We start from the raw sequence: 19,307 nt of genomic DNA on the forward strand, positions 1-19,307 counted from the left end.
TGTATGAAAACATCTAACCCATTATATCATAAATAGTCCACACAGACCTCTTCACAATACTACACAAGCATCCAGAAGCACCCACAGAGAGGATACACAGTCACAGCAGTTCTGCTGACCCAGAGTTACTCCTCCACCATCCTCCCTCCATCCCTCTTTCTATCGTTCCCTTCATCCCTCTGCTTATCCCCCTCTACAACCCCTCTTTCCTTTCATCTCACATCAAATAATATTGCCAACCCATATTCCCAACCAACTATTCCCCCAATGGCAATAAGTGCAACAGCTTTGGAGATTTTCGATGCACTTTACCCCGCTATTTGGCAGAGTGATTCCAAAAGAGGGGGAGCGAGTGGGACCGAAGCATGTGCTATAACACGCCGCTGACTTCTTGTCTTCTTTCTTTTTCTGTCTCTATTCTCTTTCTCTCTCGGTCACAGATGAACAGACCGATCCAGGTGAAGCCAGCAGACAGCGAGAGTCGAGGAGGTACTGTATAACCTTCCCTTCTCCCACCCCCCCGCCCCCTTTCATCACTACCTTCCCTCCCTTTGTTCCAGCCCTACAAACGTGCTGCCTGTGCGTATCAGCCTCAGCATTATCTGTCCCATTAGACGATGCCCTGTACCTCGACGCAGGCTGACAGCGCGGCCTGGCCGGACCCTCCAGTATTCACAACGCATTATGTAAACGCTGATCCTCTTGCCCGCGCTGCCCCCTCGCTCCTTCCTTAAAGTTTCATCACATGCATCGACGCATTTACGTGCAACGCACCACGCAGAACCGCGCCCGTCGCGCCACGCTTGACTGGACAAAAACAGCGGCACTTCTTTATGTCAAGCACCTTTTAATACCGCAGTCGTCGTCAAAAAAAGGCGTATTTGACTTGTGTCACAAGTTCGTGAGGGCCAAGTGAGGCGCAGATTCAATAAATGGATCTGTGGGAATGAAAGCGGATCATCTTGTTTGGTATTTCATGTGTGGCGTATGGTATCGACAGCTAAGACGGCATGGAGCACATTTTCTATGTCTAGACATGTAGTGACCTGCTTCTGACATCAATCAATGGACTGTACAAGGGAAGATTGATGCAGCTTGACCATTTTCGTCTGGAGTCTCTCAAACTTTGCAGTTGTTGAGGTAATTGGCAGCAGTTCTTCAGTCACAAGGAAGATGGGAAAGGGGGGGGGGGTAGTTCAAGGTAGACGGGCACAGAGAAACATAAGGACTAAGGAAGAAGTACAGGTGTAAAAGTGCGAAAAAAGAAAAGCAGGAAAATTCAAGGAGAAGGAGAGAGATGGTGCGACATCCTCTTCTTCTATTTGGTTTGGTGGTGCTGTGAGTATGATTGATGGAGCGGGAGGCGAGCGAGGCGAGCACAAAGCGCGAGGAAGCAAAGTGAGGGCAATGCAGGCCGTCCACACCGCTGTTTGTTATTTGAGTCTATCTCTCCCCGTATGTACGTCCTCAGCCCACTTCTATTCTCCTCTTCTATTTCTTTCAAGATTATTTCTGTGTTGTTCTCCATCCTTTGGATGTTTTTGTCAGAGCAGAATTCAAGGTTCTATCACACTGCAGTATGTTATATTTTAATTGCAGCGGAGGATAGGCGCAAAACAGAGGTGAAAATACGCTACAGTATTTCATGTAAAGTAAAGCGAAGTCATTAAAATCACACAAATACAAGAGTCCAGAAGTATCAAAAGTGGAACTGCTTGTTCTGCAGAAAAATAGCTCCACAATGTATTACAGTCAATAACGATCAGTGTAAGTAACATGTTACTGTTTAAGCTGGGAGAGTCTGGGCTACTATTAAAAATGTTAAATGGATTGTGTAGGTGTTTCAAACCTGAGGGTCGGGCCCCCTCCCGTGGATCACTAAATAAATCAGGGGGTTTGTGAGAGGATCAATGCGTTTGCAAAGAGGAAAAGTAAAAAGTCCTTCAAAGATTATTTCAATTTTGGAGTTTTCTAAAAGAATCATTATTATTTACATTTCATAATACAATTTATTGTTTATTTTACGCGGATAGCACACAATTAGGAGTAACGGACCCTTGGTTAGACGCTGAGACGGTGGGAAGATCTTTGTGTACTTGTGTGTCCTTCCCCCCTGATGTGCACTCCACCTCTGCAAAAAGGAGCCCCGCCGCCCCTCAGCCCCTGCCCCCCTTCAGTGCAAGGCCAGAGCGCAGATTAGTCTTGTTGACTCTGCAAGGACACCCTGTCATGCACAGACAGTGGGGAACGGACCCTTAGCGTGCACTCGCGCACGTACACAGATAACCACACACATGGTAATTTACAGAGCACATTTGGAGGCAATTGAACTGAGGCTCATTAGTCTATATATCTATATCTATATATAGATATATAGATATATAGATATGTATATATATATCCATTTCGACAAAGCTCAGGTTCTGTTAAACGTAAAAACAGACGGCCTTGCCCGTCGAGACATCTGCCACTGTTGTGCGCTAACACACCGTCTGCCTCACAATTTACCTTAAATACTCAATAGTGACTCAACTCACGCTATCAAGGTGAATGATGAACTGATGCTGAACATCCATCTGGCTAAATTGTATGAAAAACCTATACATGCAAAATAGTTAGATGATTTATCGTCCTGCATAAAAGTTATTTGAAAAAAATGAAGAAAGAGAAATCAGGGTGAGGGAGGTTGTGTATTTGTTTCTCGTCCACATTTGTTTTACCAAATGTTCTAAAATGCCTCTTTAAACATCAAGACGGAAGACAGCACTAGTTGCTATGTGCAAAAATAGTGGTTGCTATGTGTTCGGAAATGATAAATAGATATGTTAAATTGTTGTTGTGTGACTTGATAACAGTCCCAAGGATTTCCTGATGTTCAGAACTTTATTTTATTTTGAAAGTAATCATCAGTAAAAATATGTGCTCAGCTTTCTGTATAACAACTGTGTACCCGCAAATGCAAACACTAATTTGTGTAATTGTCTTCTGGATTCAACATAATCTTTTATTCATGCATATTGTTGGTTATTTCTGTAAGGTAATAAACAGAGCACCCTGGAAAGAATAGCTGTCAGACTTACATTGACTACCATTAACTTTTAATAATGTTCTGACCTGAGGGCAGGCACACCAATGCGTCTGTGTCTAATACCTCACAGGTAATGCTTGATGTAGTAAAACTGGCTGATGAATCCAATTAGTCAGACCCATTGATGTTCACACTGTCTACAAAAAAGGAGATGTCATCAGGTCAAAGTTACCACGGTGTGTGTAGGTGTTGTCTCTCTGGATGTAGACTGTGGGTATAAGTCTGTGATTGGCTGTCTATCGCCCCCCCATCACCCCCGCTCCCCACAACCCGCATCTTATACATGCACTAAATACTTTGCAAGGGCACCAACGCTGCTTCAGCGTCTTCGCCGAAGACGATTGTCATTGGTTTGAAGAAAATGTTGATAACGTGTGGAGTTACGGACACAGAGCTATGGAGACATGTCCTTCTATGCATCTCTTTACATTATGGACGACCATATAAGCCATTTATCTTACATTTGGAGCTACTCGAAAATGTGATGCGTGTGTGCACGAGCGTTAACATGCGGCAACATGCACACATTCAACCAGAACTTCCACTGCACATTTTTTATTGAATTGTGGGTGGATAATGTTGGTGAATGGAAAACAAACTCCATCAGGGAAACCATGCTTTACCGTTTAAAACACACATTATCCCACTGACTGTGTTCAGCAGGCACCATCGATTGGGCGCGAGCGAGGAGTGCTTAATCAGTGCTACCGAAATGCGTCATTACAGATAACAGATTTCAAATTCCACATGTTGTTATCTAACATAATTATTGGCATCTGTCACTGGTTGTAAACATTTTAATTGTTATTACACTTGCTGATGTATTCCAAATGGAGCTGAGCATCTCGCGATGACAATGAACTCCTTGTTTAGAATAAGCATTCTCATAGAAATTTCCGGTTAAACGAATAGCTTAAAGCCAATGGCTTCATTTATACCCAATTGAGAAAGAAAGATGTGTGAATAAATGGGGGGATAACATATGTTCTTTGGAGAACATACACAATGTGTTACATCACAAAACCCTCTTTCTAGATGCAGGTACAGCTCCTATTTCACTGAACATAGCGTCAAATATCAAAAGGCATCTCTGATCCTCTGATCGTGACCTATTCCTTTTAGAAGACAGAAAGCTCTTTGTGGGCATGCTCAACAAGCAACAGTCAGAAGATGACGTGCGACGCCTTTTTGAGTCCTTCGGCAGCATCGAGGAATGCACCATCCTTCGAGGTCCTGACGGAAACAGCAAAGGTGAGTTCATAGCTGTTTATAACTTTGAGCCAGTTCACACGTTACTGCACAGAAATGATTTGGCCTTTCAAAGTTGGTGACTTTGCAAAGTTCTCCTAAAACACTCCACGCGGGCTATTACACAATCATCAGAGGAGTGGTTACATAAAAATACTGTAGATCCTGTAAATTCCAACAGGAAATGCCATTTGAAGGCTCTCCCCACAGGGAGGAAGGACATAAACCACCAGCTCTTTACAGATGATTCCCATTAACCTCACAAGTCAACTTACACGACCCTGATGAAGAAAACAGTCGTGTCAACCTCCTTATTAACCACCTGACTTCATGCCATGACCGAAAAAAAATGTCCTTTCAGAAATGTTGTCAGCGAGCTGACGGCATGAAGTTCATCAGTGGGCTTAGCAGCCAATCAATGTGGCCCGATGATAACTAAGCCTGATGATTACAGTGGGCTTGATCATTCTGATTCCTCCGTGAAGCTCCATTAACAAGGCCTCATCAGCCAGCTTACTCGGCTAAGTGGGCTTTAGCTCAATAATTACTGGGAACTTGATCATTCAAATTCATCAACGGGGCTTGTCAATAGTAAGCGACACCAGAATGCTGCGGCATTTTAAGCCCCATCAGAGGATCCCAAAGTTGTTAATGGTGTCAGAGGGGAGTGTTTTCGCCCCGCGCTTTGAGCGTCAATCGACAACAGCCCTCCTGAGCGGAAACAGGGGTTTTGTTGCAGCGTAGGAAACTTCTCCCGGGTGAAGGAATAGGAAACGTTTTACTTGTCGTCTGGTTCCTAGCAATGTTTTGCGGTGATTCCAATTACAACTTTTCGCTTTATTTCTCACTGTCTGTCTCCCCCCCCCCCCCTCCCGTCTCTCTCTCTTTAGGCTGTGCGTTTGTAAAATACTCCTCTCATGCTGAAGCTCAGGCAGCCATCAGTGCACTACACGGCAGCCAGACAATGCCTGTGAGTACATCCTAACTGTGTGTGTGAGCATGTGTATTCATGTGGGAAGGGTGAGTCACAGACGGATGAGTCACACAGTTATAGCTTAATTCCTTTCTTAATGTTAACTTAACTATACTTTATCAATCCCAGTAAGGAAATCCGTCCTTTCTATATGAACCATCCTCACAATTTACTAGTAATGCATGCAGACAACAGAGCTCTGACACTATTACCTTGGCAGCAGGAGAGGACGTGTGTGCTGCTAGGTGCTGAGGCCATGTGTATCTGTATTCACTAACATGTAATGCGTGGCGTGTTTGTGTGTGTATGTGTGGGTGGGCGGTTGGGTTGGTGCACAGGGCGCGTCATCCAGTCTGGTGGTGAAGTTCGCCGACACGGATAAGGAGCGCACCATCCGCCGCATGCAGCAGATGGCTGGTCAGATGGGCATCTTCAACCCGATGGCCCTGCAGTTTGGAGCCTACGGAGCCTACGCGCAGGCAAGATGCCCCGCGAAACCTGATCCACAGTTATTTATTCAATGAACCGCAGAGATTAAATTGTGGTTAAAGTGTTCAAGCCCTGCTCACGTGGGAATAGGAAACAGCACGGGCAATATTGTACTTTATAGGATGTGAAAGTAACATTTGGTGAGATTAAAGACCAGTTTTTTTTATCTAGTAATCTCTTTCCTTCCCCTCCTTTCATACTCCCACCCCTTTCGTTTTTCTCTCAAATTAATTAAATTTAAAGGTCTTTTCTCAACCCCCCTTTAAATCCCCTCTCCTCCACTGTGTAGGTGCAGCAGCAGGCGGCATTGATGGCGTCAGTGGGCCAGGGAGGCTACCTCAGTCCGATGGCGGCCTTTGCTGCAGCCCAGATGCAGCACATGGCCACCATCAATGGCATCCCAGGAGCACCGCTCACCCCAACGTCAGGTAACACTGGAAAAAGACCAAATGTAAAGGGCCTGAGGGGGAGAAAGTACTAGAATATCGTCACCATATTAGCTCCTCAAACAAAATAATGCTGTTCTGTAATTTTCTCCTCCAAAAACAATTTCTCATCAACGTCAGATACAAAAATACAATACAAGCACATGAAATATGTGCAAGAACAATATGTCTGAACGCCGTATCCCTCTGTTTCGGTGCTTGCTGTGCTCCTTTTGATCATATCACGTTGACCTAGATGAGTGTGGCATAACATGCAATCATCTGAGACAAATACATGATTGGTACACATAAGATATCATCCGCACCACATTGACTATTCTTATACAATATGTTCTAAGATTTAGAACATGGCTGTTGTTGTCCCAGTGATGCACATAATGGGTCAAGAAATCCACCCTGACATTTAGTGTCTTTACCGGCCCACTGGACCGACCCCTCTGACATTTCCACAAGTTGCAAGGTGTTCAGTCAGAGTAAAAACCTTTCCATTCTGTCCTCGGAAAACAAAAAATCCGGTGGGTCACTTACTGTTTCTCTCTCTCGCCCTCGCCCGTCTGACCGTTGCCTGCAGGTGGCAGTACTCCTCCGGGCATCGGTGCCCCCACAGTGACCAGCATCCCCTCCCCCATTAGCGTAAACGGTTTCACCGGCATGCCACCCCAGGCCAATGGGCAGCCTCCCGCGGAGGCTGTGTTCACCAATGGAATACATCATTACCCCGGTAAGTCCCGTGTATGCAAACACACAAAATACCTCTCAGAGACACGGAAGACAAATAATAAAGGCGCACAAATGACGGGCTACGCTGTTTGTCACGTTAAACCGTAACTCCTTGAAAATGAAGCTTGACTCCCCTGCAGAGACACACTCTGCAGTAAGCGGGAAAGTGTGCATGCCGCTGGCTCACAGGCATGAATGCCCTCGAAGCGTGTTCGGGAGGCCGAGGCCGGACGAGTTTAGCCCACTGAGAGTCAGCATGTCGAGGAGATGAGTGTTTGGCAAAGGTCCTTATGGGGCTGCTGGAGCCCAAGTATGCGCACGTGTGTCATGAGCCGTGGCTAGTACCTCATTGGTTTTTGTCTGTGAAGAGGTGGAAGAAAACCTGTCTTTTGTTTTATTTATTTCTTTACGCTCTTGTCTCTCCAGTGTTGCAGGAGGTGGTTTTTAGGGAGGACTCGGAGAAAAGCGGCTTGGGCGTGGCTCCGCGGAGTTGTTTTGGGGTTCAGGGTGGCTGCTTCCTCTCCTCTCTTTCTGAAGGTAGCACTCCTATCCCGCCTCCCCATCCTCTCTCCCTTCTTCATCCCACTTCCCCTTGGGCTAAAATGAGGCCCAATAGGATTTGGAGCTTGGGAAATAATGTTCAGAAATAATTTCAGAGCTGCTGGTTTTGAGGCATCCTTTGTAAACCTGTGAAAACCTGCATGAGAAATGTTGTGATTTAGTAATGATTTGTAGTTGGAGGATTTTTGTTTTGTCTTTTTTACTAAAGCAGAAAACTATGTGATGCTCAATTCTTAGTATTCAGGCAAAAAACACTTTGATCCTTGTTTTCACCCGAAAGCATGGCAATAATTCATGCTGTTCACTTAAATATGTTATTTTGTAACTTCGCACTATTATTTTTTGTCCTTTAAATTCTTCATACATTCATTTCACAAATTGTATCAGACATTTAAATATATATATCTATCTTAAATGTCTAATAGTATCGATCCGCAAAGCTTTTGTACAACAGTTTCCTACCGGTTTACAAAGGATGACACTTCTTCAGGCTTTGGGATTATTTCTGAAAGCTATTGAACAAGCTCAGACTTTATTGACCTTTATTTGAGCTCATACCTTCCTCCCTTCGTACGGCTATCTCAACCGTTTTCTCAGTGTTGCTGTTAGTCAACGGTGTGTACAGTGTTTCTTTGGTCTGGTTCTCAGTGTGTGTAATCGGTGTACGTGTGTGTTTTCTCAGTGGTGTATTTAATGTGCATGTACTATGTGTACAGATGGGTAGTTATTAAGTGTGGCACAACATCTGTGGTAGCAACAAGTGTGTTCAGAATGGGATTTTTTTTTTTTCACCTTTAATTTTAAGATAAGTAATTGCATCTCCCACATGGGAAGCGATGGCATCAGGTGCATCCACTGTTGTGAGTGTGTATTGTAATTGTATTGTTGTATATGTCAAACTTCAGTAGACTGTCAGACACGTCAATGCTTCTTCGTTATAGTGTTTGCTTATAATAGACACTGTACATGAAAGAAAATGTTATGTCCCCCCCGGTGGCGACAGTGAGGCTGTGTGTTGTTCTTTTGTTGTAACTGGGGTCCCTCAAAGTTTTACTTTACTAAATGCTTCAAGAGGAACTAAAATCCAAGAAAACACCATAGAAGAGGGAGAGACCTCGATCCTCACACAGTGAAAGCCAAGCGAGCGGACGCCTCTCCGTTCGGCTCTCTAACCTTTCTGCTTTTTCTTCCTCTTTCTGTTCTCCTCTCCATCGCTCCTCCCCCCCCCCCGTGCTCCCTCTCACCCTTGTTACATGTTACTCCTGCCTTCCTCCGCGCCCTCTCCTTCGTCTCCATTCTCACTCGGCCTCTTTCTGCCTATTCCACCTCCTCCGTCTTGTGTGTCTCTGCTGGAGCAGCTCAAAGTCCCACCGCAGCCGATCCTCTCCAGCAGGCTTACACAGGAGTCCAGCAGTACGCAGGTCTGTCCGTCACTCTCACCACAGCACTGATCCCTCTGTGTGTGTGTGTGTGTGTGTGTGTGTGTGTGTGTGTGTGTGTGTGTGTGTGTGTGTGTGTGTGTGTGTGTGTGTGGTTGTTTGTGCTGGCCGAGAGAAAGGAAAGGAGACAGATTCCTTTGTTTGAATTTCAATTTTGATCATGTAACAATAAGTAACATAAGTGTTTCAGTCTCACTACATCAATTTATTCTCTCCGTTGTGTTCGCTGTGTGCATGTGTAAAATGTAGACTTCTTCTGCCAGTTATCTGATCGATTGCCTGCTGTGTCCCTGCATACATCACATTGTTTGTGTGCATCCGAGGGTGTGCGCTCTTGTCATGGCTGTTATCTGATCCACGCTATGTGTGTGTGTATCCGTCTCAGCAGCCTACCCAGCTGCATACGGCCAGATCAGCCAAGCCTTCCCCCACCCTCCACCCATAATCCCACAGCAGCAACGAGAAGGTAACACGGACGCTCTCAGAAACACGGTGCACCATTCACTCCTAAATATTTATACACCATTCACTGCTAAATATTCAGACACCATTCACTCTTAAATATTCATGCATGCCACAAACATTTACTCATGTTTACGCCTCTGTTTATCTTAATTCCTCATGCCGACATGGTTCGTGGAATAAACACCAACGTTTACTATCATGCAGGCAATTCACAGTCCTCCATTTATTTACAGGCATGATTTCACCTCCTGTCAGTCGGTCAAAAGCAAAAATAGTCACATTTTACAGAGATTATCGTACCAGTCAGGATTTATTATAGAACCCTGATTGAAGTTTGTTTTTTTCAGCCTTTTAAAAGCGAGACAAGTTTAAGATGACTTCTTAACTTAAATAATAGTGAACTTTACAGTGTCAGGTTACTGCTGGTTGTCGGGTTTCTAACTCTTACTCACATTACTGAGTGTTTTAAACTGAGCTTTAACCGTCCTCATGGACTCGATGATCATCAGGCCGAGGACACCTCTGCTTGGGACCTTACTGCCCTCTTGTGGAACAGAGACAAAACAATGCACATCACTTAACTGCATTTAACAGCAATTTAAGCTGTTAGTGGTCATTTGGTTGGAGATATCTGTGAATGCTGTACTGTCAAACAACCCCAAATTACTGTTAACATATGACTGCATGCTCAGACAAACTCACCAAACCTATTTTCACTATTAATGTTTGGAGACAATATGAAGCTATTTGGTTACAGAAACAAGTCTAGGTTTATAAAAACCTCATTATTTAACTCATCTATTGCAAGCACTTCTTTAAAACGGTGGTAGCGCCATGTGCAAAGTGAGAGTTGCTCACAAATTGCAGATTTATCTGTGAGTCTTAAGGGGCTCTGGCATGCTCATTCATGGGTGACAATTATTTATTTTGATTAGTCTAACTACGAAACTGCCAAATAGGGAGAGGGAATGAACTTGTGTTGCAGCGTGGAAATTTAATGTTTCTAATTTGGCCCTTGCTCTATCAAGAAATCATCATACTAATCACACTTTCCCAAAACTCACTGTAGATATTTTACAAAATAAGTCAAATAAATCTAAAAAAGTTTTTGATTATCAAATAGTCTCTGATATATAATTATTGTTTTAGCTTTAGTGTGGTTTCTTCAAATGTTGCTAAATTTTGACTTTTTTTTTTACCCTTTTCTTTCTTTGAATTGATTTTCTTAAAATCACTGCTAAAAACTGAAATACAGACATCTTCACCTAAGTCGTAACAGTTTTAACTTTGGGGGGAACTTTTGTACACATGACCTAGAAGCGATCTTTTCATCACAGAGGTTCCTCCCGGCGCGGTCAATAGTTTAATCCTTCTCCCTCTCGCCTCGCCTCTCTTTCTCTGACATTTGCCCCTTTTTCTCTTTTTCTCCCTCCCTATCTCTGTCTCTCTCTCTGTCTCCATGTGCAGGACCAGAGGGTTGCAACCTGTTCATCTACCACCTCCCTCAGGAGTTTGGGGATGGAGAGCTGATGCAGATGTTCCTGCCTTTCGGTAATGTCATCTCCTCCAAAGTGTTTGTGGATCGGGCGACAAACCAAAGTAAATGCTTTGGTGGGTAAAAATGAACAAACCAAAAGATTATTGGTTATTTATTCTGATTATTCTTTTTTACTAATCACCTTCTTTACCGCAGTCAACACCCCCCCTCCCCTCCCCTAACCTCCCAACACCCCTCCCTTAACAAAATGAAAACAAAACCGTGGAGAATTTCTCTACAGTTGTGCAAAAGCTGGTTTTTAATAAAAAGAGTTTGATTGGATTTTAAACATTCAAGATGTTTTCTTTTGAAGCGCCGACTAATTTATTTTATGAAGAATAACTCATTGATATATGTAACTGTTATAATGATTGATCATGATAGAAGTGAGTTGTTTTATTGCCATGTCCGCACAGCGACATTGCAACTGTGCTCTTTATGAAATATGCATTCAAATACCGACTCTCCGTCTCTCACTTTCTGTAATAGAAAGCTTTGCCTGCTGAGAATATAGCAGTTGATCTCGCATGCAAAGGTAGAGGGACTGCTGCCTCAATTTATGCAACTGACAGCACAATTTAGCTAAATGGATAATTATGTGGCAAATTAAAAATGGATTGTGGAGAATATTTAATGGAGAGTCCGTCAGGTGCATCCTATTTAGCAAAGTAGCTTTTGTTTGTTAATACAACACAAAATTCATGTTGTATTATTCATGTTGCAATTTTGAGATGCAACGTTTAATTTGTGATTTGATGCTTTCCCACTTTCAAGTGGAAATTAAAAAATAGAAAGTCAAAAATAGCACAACCACGTTGATGTTTTGGTTTTACATCCCATTACCAAGTTCATTTTGTGATTTTGGTTGCATGCAGCGGTTTCTGTGGTCAATTTGTTGTTGTCATAAGTACGTTAGCTATGTTAATGCCTTTGAAATGCTGTATATATTTTTACATTGTTTCACCAATGCTAAAAGTATTGTTTTCCTTGCCTAACTTACAGATAAAGTTGTTTTATTAAAAGTTACACAGTTATTCATTCATGTAAAATACTGCTTCATTGATCCCATCTTCATTAATCCTTTCTTTTGTGACGCCAAACTTCTGTTGCCTGCTCATCTAACCACATCCTCGTCCTTCTCTCCTTCCTTTGGCCTTGCCCCCCAGGATTTGTGAGCTTCGACAACCCAGGAAGTGCCCAAGCTGCCATCCAATCAATGAACGGCTTCCAGATCGGCATGAAAAGACTCAAGGTGCAGCTGAAGAGGCCGAAGGACGCCAACCGCCCCTATTAGCCTCCCGCCCCAGCCAGCCGCCGCCACCACCATGGCGGCCGGGGCAGCCGCTGCACACAGGGAAGACAGGTCAGACACCGGCCTCCACCTGTCCGGAATCATTCAGTGTCACTTTATTTTGATAGGCGATTAGCTGAACCAATGCATGCAAAACCGCTGCATGTTATATTGACAAATGGCAAGACCTGCCGTGGCACCACCCAATGTGCTCTCAGTAACCTTTTATAAATGTCATAAATAACTGGCTGATTGCTTGTAAAGAAAAGTGATGAAGACTTACCCCCTTGTTGATAGTTTAACTAAGCATTTATAAATGTTAACTATGTCGTTAGGACTCATAAATGTATATGAGTTATTGTTACCAACACACATTGGAACCAATATGTGCGTATGTGTAACACCCACACAGTAGAGGACAACACTTAAGTTTTAAAAGGAGACAACTTAAAAGCAGAAGGCCTTTTTTGTAATCTAAAGTTTACATCCTTTTATTCCCATCATTATACCCTAACATGCAATCATTCATTCCTTCATTTTCATGACTGGTTGTAACAAACAGAGCAGGAGCCTTTGCTTACACGAAGCCTCCTCTATTTGCAATACGGCTTTACAGTAAGTGACCCTCTATGTTACCCTGTAGGTAAAAGATAATTGGTAATAGGTTCTGTGTGTTGCACAGGGAAGGAATTGCTTCCAAGGGAGAGGCATTTATTACCCCTCAGGCGGGTAATTGTGCTGTTCCTCTTTGTCTCCTCCCGTCATCTGTGTGATGGAGAGTTTAGGCTGCGTCGTTCATTCAACACTGATGATTTCATTCAAGGGCAACTTATCACCCACTCAAAAACTAACTGAACCATACCAGACGGTGTCCCGAGGCAAATCACTACGAGAACAATAGCGCAATCTCACATGAATGTGTCACAAAAAATGTGACAGCGTCCCTTTTGTTATAGAAAAACATTTTTAACAGAACGGTAGTGAAAACATCTCTTTCTGATTCAATTTCCCTTTTACCTGAGACTGGGTTTGAGATGTCAACTGATACAAACAGGCATAAATGACGTCCATGCACTTGCATCCCCGGTTGTATTATATCTAAATGATAATTATGCACTATTATGAGGGATCAGACTGGTGAGTATTTAGACAGCACGCTGGAGGAATTCTTAACTTCTGATGACAAATGAGGGTTACGGTGTGTCTTGTTCAAAATCCCTTCATCATTTCAGAAACGGGATTAACCGGTTGGCTTTGAATAAAAAACTGTTAATTGTTCTTCACATTGGAGATTACAACGGCATCACTGCCAAGGAGATCAACTAATTCACTGCAGGGGGAACACTGGTTTAGTTCAACATTGTTTTGAGAAAATACCTTTGTTTTATCGATACCAGAACCAGTGAAGACGCTTTAGAGAGGAGGGTGTCTTGTTATTAGATACAGTATATTCCACTGCTCCTACTGCAAGTATATGCAAAAATGAACGGAACACTAGACAAGCAATGAGAGCAAATACTGGTTGGATACTTGCAGGTCGCAACTACAAAAATCAAGTGCAATTATAGCAAAAAAGAACAAGAAAGCGACCGTACAGCCGTGGTAGCGGCTCAGAGAGGCTGCAGTATTTGATAGATACGCCAAAACATTTGGTCCAAAAACAATTCACCACATAAGACAAAATGTTGTGGCAAGCGAGAAAAACTGTTGGGATCACCAAAGTAATTTATACACAGTGTGTAGAAGACGTTGGTGTTGAGATATTTCTGAACAAAAGTAGGGGACTGACCAACAAACGGGGGGAAAAACGTCACTGGCATAACTATGAGAGTTCCTTAAATGACATGCTTTACAACGGTTTAATGTGCATGAAACACTAAGTGCCTTTTTGTTGAGCCTTCTTACATATAACTTGACTGAAAGGCCTTATATTTGTTCTTTCAGGTTTTGTTGAGCTGAATCATATGTTGACTTCTTGCTACCGGCCACTGAGTGCTCAACATCTGGACCACTGAGGCTGCTTCAGAAACAGAGAGAGAGGGAGAGATGACCGAGTCGAGGAAGCTTCCTTTTGGATGTACTAAAACTTTGGAACTCAGAGAGAATTTGTACCAGCCTGGTTAGCCCCAGGACCTTTTTTCTTCTGCACACATATACACACACACCTCTTTCCCCACAAAACCCCGCTTGAATGACAGCTACCTTTTCTGGACCACAAATACTTTTACTTGAACAATGACGGGAAAAAAGTAAAAGAAACTCTATCAGACCTACTTACAATGACCAAGCCCACTGAACTCTTAAAGGGAATACGGATGTCAAAAGTCCAACGAGAACGAAACTTTTTAAATAACTGAAGATTGCCGTAGGAGATCTTTCTGTAGGATGGTTTGAGTTTGGGGCAATTGACTTTTGAAGACCAATTTATAAGACTTGAAACAAGAAGAGACAAGAAATTCTCAGAGAGTGAACAAAAGTAGGGAATGTGATATTTTCAGGACACAAATTGGCTTCGATTTGGGATTGCCATCTTTAGCTCGGAGTGCCTGTCCGTTTCCAGGGGATACCGTTGCCAAGGAGAGCCAAAGCAACGGTCTCCAGGGAGTCTTACCTGTCATTCCTTAGTTGTTTTAGGGACCAAAAGACCAAACATTTTTATTGCTGAGGACTTGTAGCTCTAATATACTCGGACCACTGCATCTCTTTCAGTCACTGGTTGAAGAGTCGCACTTAAAAACAGTGTACATTTCAAATATATACAACACATGTATATATACATATATATTGCTGATATGCTTTTTGAATACAGGCTAAACTATTTCAGATGACCAAATCAGGTCTCTCACTTCGCTAGTTTACAATTACTCAAAATGTTTATTTTTTTTTCTCTTCTCATTTTGTCTTGGGAGGGATGGCGAGTGCATGGGAGGGGCTGCTCCGTATCACAGCCTTATCTTTTTTAACTTGACATCCTAACCTCATAGATAGAATAACATCAGAAACCTTTGAAATATATGAACTTGTTTATATTTGCAGTACATATATGTATAACAAGCATTCAAGCAAATGTGTTCATATATACAGTATATATGGATAAATAGATATTAATCACAAGCAAATATATGTATTTATATGCACATATTTTATATATGTGTGTCTGTATATAGAACGGCTACTGACTATGTTGAGCTGTAATTTTTTGTAGATTTTAGCTGGAGTTTGAAGCATTGCTCTGCTTGGGAAGAATTGCAAATCTGGCAGCTCCCAAAACTGCAAGCATTCCTGTCTCTCATTAACTATATGCTGACACACAATATATTGCTAAAAGATACATGTGTGAGAATACACATATGGTGTAAATACTAACTGAAAATGCAAAAAGCCACATCTCAGTAGCAGGCTTTAAGAGAATCAGGCTTGGTGATTTTTAGAGGAAAAGGACAATTATCTTCGACTCTATTCCAAACATATCTTTTGAGCTTTCACACAAACACACAAACACACACACACATGCACACACAAACTTCTCTTTGAAACTTGAACCAAAATGAATACGTCTCACAACCCTTGCTCTCTTTTGCATTCAGTAAAATGCATGTAGCGTATGGGCTGTCACCATGTCAAGGTGTGCCTTGTCACCTGCGGAATCTGCCATCAAGCACTGTGCTTTCAGAAAACAAAGACAAAAAAAACGCACACACAACTGCAAGCAGCCAACGCGCTATTATGATGTCAAAACTACAGTCAGATCCATATCATTAGTCAGCCGCGTAGAGAGCTTTAGCGTATAACAAACCATCAGAGCACTGCTCAATCAATGTCTTTGAATGAATAGCATTAGGAGCTAAAGTAGACCCATGCAATTACACTGATTAAAATGGGCATTAGGTGGCCTGTTAGCAGGTACTGACTATCAAAAGTGTGTGCAGGGCACCTGTGAGCATATTCCACTGGTTGGAGTCAGAACTGGCTTAAAGTTCAGAGTTTCAACTGACATGATTTGGCTTGATGTGAGAAGTAATAGAGCTTAAATATGAGGTTTTAATAGTTATGCAGGGGATGTAATATTGATGAATATGGTATAATCAGAGAGATGGCTTCCCCTTAAAGCGAATAAAGGGTGTACTTTCTCATCCAGCAGTAAATCTGTGGATCTCAGCTGGTAATACTTGACATGAAGCATATCCTCTGGAAAATGTTATATTGCCTTATGTTATGTTACTATTAAAAACCTAATAAAACTGTAAAATGAAGCAATAAGAGTGGAAAGCCATTTACCATTACAACTGCCCTCTGACTGCGGCTGGTTTCCTATTGCTTCACCATACAGTTTCTCAGTCTGCAAAAAATGGTATTAACATCCACTATATATATCTGCAAAAGGTCAACAGACTTGGATTTATTGGATCCTGCATTCAACACATATTCAGCTTGTGGAGATTACTCAATGAATATTTATATATATGAATATTTATAAGGCTATATGACACTTTGAAAGACAATGCTTCCTGTTGGGTGCTGTTAATAGTTTTTCCTATAAACTGCTCATTATGCCATTTCCCTCGTGTCTGTGTCTAACCTTTTTAGCGGATTGAATAATTTAACATTTACCTTCCAAACCCCGGTAAGGCTAAAAGACACGGCTGCACATCCCAGAACGTCGCTGTTTTTTATGTGTTCACATAACAATGCCCCCGACTGCGGTGCACAGTGCAGACCCGATGACCATCATGATCATTTTAGCTCTGACAGCATCCGCGGTGGGTTTGTACAAAATGTCTTGTACATCCACCTGAGCTGCCTTTGGAATGGCCATAACATCTGAAAGCTAAATGTCACGAGTCTGGTGTGCCTGATCGCCACACTGTGCCCTTTGACTGCCCCTCGCTGCTCTGAGAAAATTGAAAAAATAAGGGTTGAAGCGGTTTGTGCTTTTCCAATGGTTTGTTTGAGCAATCACTCATGTCGTTCATCCAGCCCGTGTGTTTCCATGAGGGAGGGGAAGCAGCAGAACGACCACACAAAGGAGAATGCCAGCCACCTCCTCGTCATTTCCTTCAACTTTAAGCTGCAAGTTTACATGAGAAAAGTAAAACAAAAGTATCGTGGTTCAAAAACAACAAGAAACAGAGCAGAAGTTTGAATATAAATATATATATATAAATATATACATAAACCGATGAATATACTGTAAATTGTTTCCTTTTTTGCTCTGTTTTCCTCTGTACATAGGTTTGCATATTTTATAGGACTTTTACTTCTATCTACAAGGACTGGATAAAGTACTTTAAATACTTAAAAAAAATATATGAATGAAAACATGATAATGAAAAATAAAATAGTCGCTAGGATACGGTAAAAACTGTAGGACCTGACCAAGGCATTTATCCAGAATACAGTCAGGGAGAGCATTGACCTCAGCTAGAGCTTAGACACACATATTTTATAAAAATTAAAAAAAAACAAATACTTCATGGGTTCTTTTCATTTATCTAATTTGTTTATATATTTATTTATAAGTCATGTCCGAGATAATATGCATGCTTTCATGGCATTATTTTTCTATGAGTTGGTACGTAACCAAATAGTTTTTATATGACATGCATGGGCCACTGTTGTGGTCCACAGATGATCATTGATGATCGCCTTCACCACTTAAAAATGCTCCTATTAACCAAGCAATGTCAAAGACAGATTTTTCATGAATTATTTATGTCTTTATTTATTTATTTATTTATTTATGTCTTTATTTATTTGTGCGGTTTGATTCAAGATTTGAGCTCTCTTACTGCAACTGATCGGTATCTTTGTTGGTGCTACGTGGTACCAGTACATCACATACTATTACATTAGGTATTGGCAAACTCCAAAACTACTTCAAAGACTGATTTTCCAATTTCTTGCTGCTGATAAACTATTCAAAAAAATGCAGCACATGACTAAAGCCTTATGTATATTTGTAATTATGAATTCATAGTTTTGTTCCAAAACTGTAGCTTTACTAAAAGATTGTACAAAAAAAAAGACGCCAATTGGAGGATTTGTGTCCGTTTAAGTATCATTTGATTTCATCCTGAAACCTTTAAACGCAGTAAAGAATCAGGCCAATTACTGCTTAAACCCTCATAAACCAACTGTTCAATCAGATCCTCAACACCACAGAAGATATGCCTTGAGGTCACGATAAATTGCTGCCAATGTCTGACTACTAATCACTGATTGACTGCCTGCGTAAAACATCAGTGTGTCTAAAACGTTCCTCCCCTTTGCATCCCATCTTGCTTTGTATTGTCTGACAGAGCTCTGATCTTGTTCAACTGATGTGTTCTACCGAGAGCAAAAGTCAATGAAAACTGCACTATCTCATCAAAAACAATTGAGTTGGTAACATTCTTTTCAGTGGTTTTATTTTCTCCTGCTCTAAAGTAATGTTGCTACAATCACATTTTCCTTCATATGGTTGTCAAAGTATTCTGGAAATCTTTTTCCCAATTTCAGCACATACGGGAGGGTGGGGAAATGAATGTTGCATATTTAGCTTTGCCGGGTTCCTGATGAGCTAAGCTTCTGATTGGGCAGTGTGCTTTAGGCTCCCGCCCCTGTCTCTCCAGACTGCACCATTCTCTGGTCCCTTGAACTCTTTTTTTTGTAATTTTAAATGAATGATGCGTCTCAGCTTAGCCCAATAATAAAGCACAGTCTAGAATAAAGTATCTTGTGTCGTGTCATAATTACTGAGAACTTATGATCACATAAGACCACCCTGCCAAGATGTCCCTATTATTCTCAACGAAAAAAGGATGGGATGATTTGCTCCATTTGTCAGTTCCTGTGAAACACAGAAGGGAGATCTTGCGCTGGATACAAAACATTCCATTATATACGCCGCTGGGTATCCAGGTTTTCATCTTTTCAAGATAATTGATTTTAGTCATTTAAACGAGCATCAATGGCGGCAATGTCCTCTGGGGTAATCGGCGCAGCTCAATGGTAAACGGTTTTACTGCAGTGACAGCACAAGCCCAATTACAAAGATGAAGCAAAACCAAT

The 19,307-nt window shown here is 41.9% G+C and overlaps 1 protein-coding gene across 1 annotated transcript in view; it reads left to right on the forward strand.

Moving 5' to 3' along the window:
• celf4 (CUGBP, Elav-like family member 4) overlaps nucleotides 1-18,967 on the forward strand; it is a 69,916-nt gene extending 50,949 nt beyond the window's left edge. Inside the window, 12 exon segments of the mRNA XM_040203568.2 lie at nucleotides 441-489; nucleotides 4,211-4,339; nucleotides 5,227-5,306; nucleotides 5,648-5,788; nucleotides 6,088-6,226; nucleotides 6,816-6,965; nucleotides 7,391-7,501; nucleotides 8,884-8,946; nucleotides 9,353-9,430; nucleotides 10,897-11,040; nucleotides 12,133-12,329; nucleotides 14,202-18,967. Coding sequence (XP_040059502.2) covers nucleotides 441-489; nucleotides 4,211-4,339; nucleotides 5,227-5,306; nucleotides 5,648-5,788; nucleotides 6,088-6,226; nucleotides 6,816-6,965; nucleotides 7,391-7,501; nucleotides 8,884-8,946; nucleotides 9,353-9,430; nucleotides 10,897-11,040; nucleotides 12,133-12,260 — 1,212 coding nt within the window. The 3' untranslated portion in view covers nucleotides 12,261-12,329; nucleotides 14,202-18,967.
• Nucleotides 18,968-19,307: the final 340 nt, after the last annotated feature.

Source organism: Gasterosteus aculeatus, chromosome 17 (assembly GCF_964276395.1).
Source record: "Gasterosteus aculeatus chromosome 17, fGasAcu3.hap1.1, whole genome shotgun sequence".
NCBI lineage: Eukaryota > Metazoa > Chordata > Actinopteri > Perciformes > Gasterosteidae > Gasterosteus > Gasterosteus aculeatus.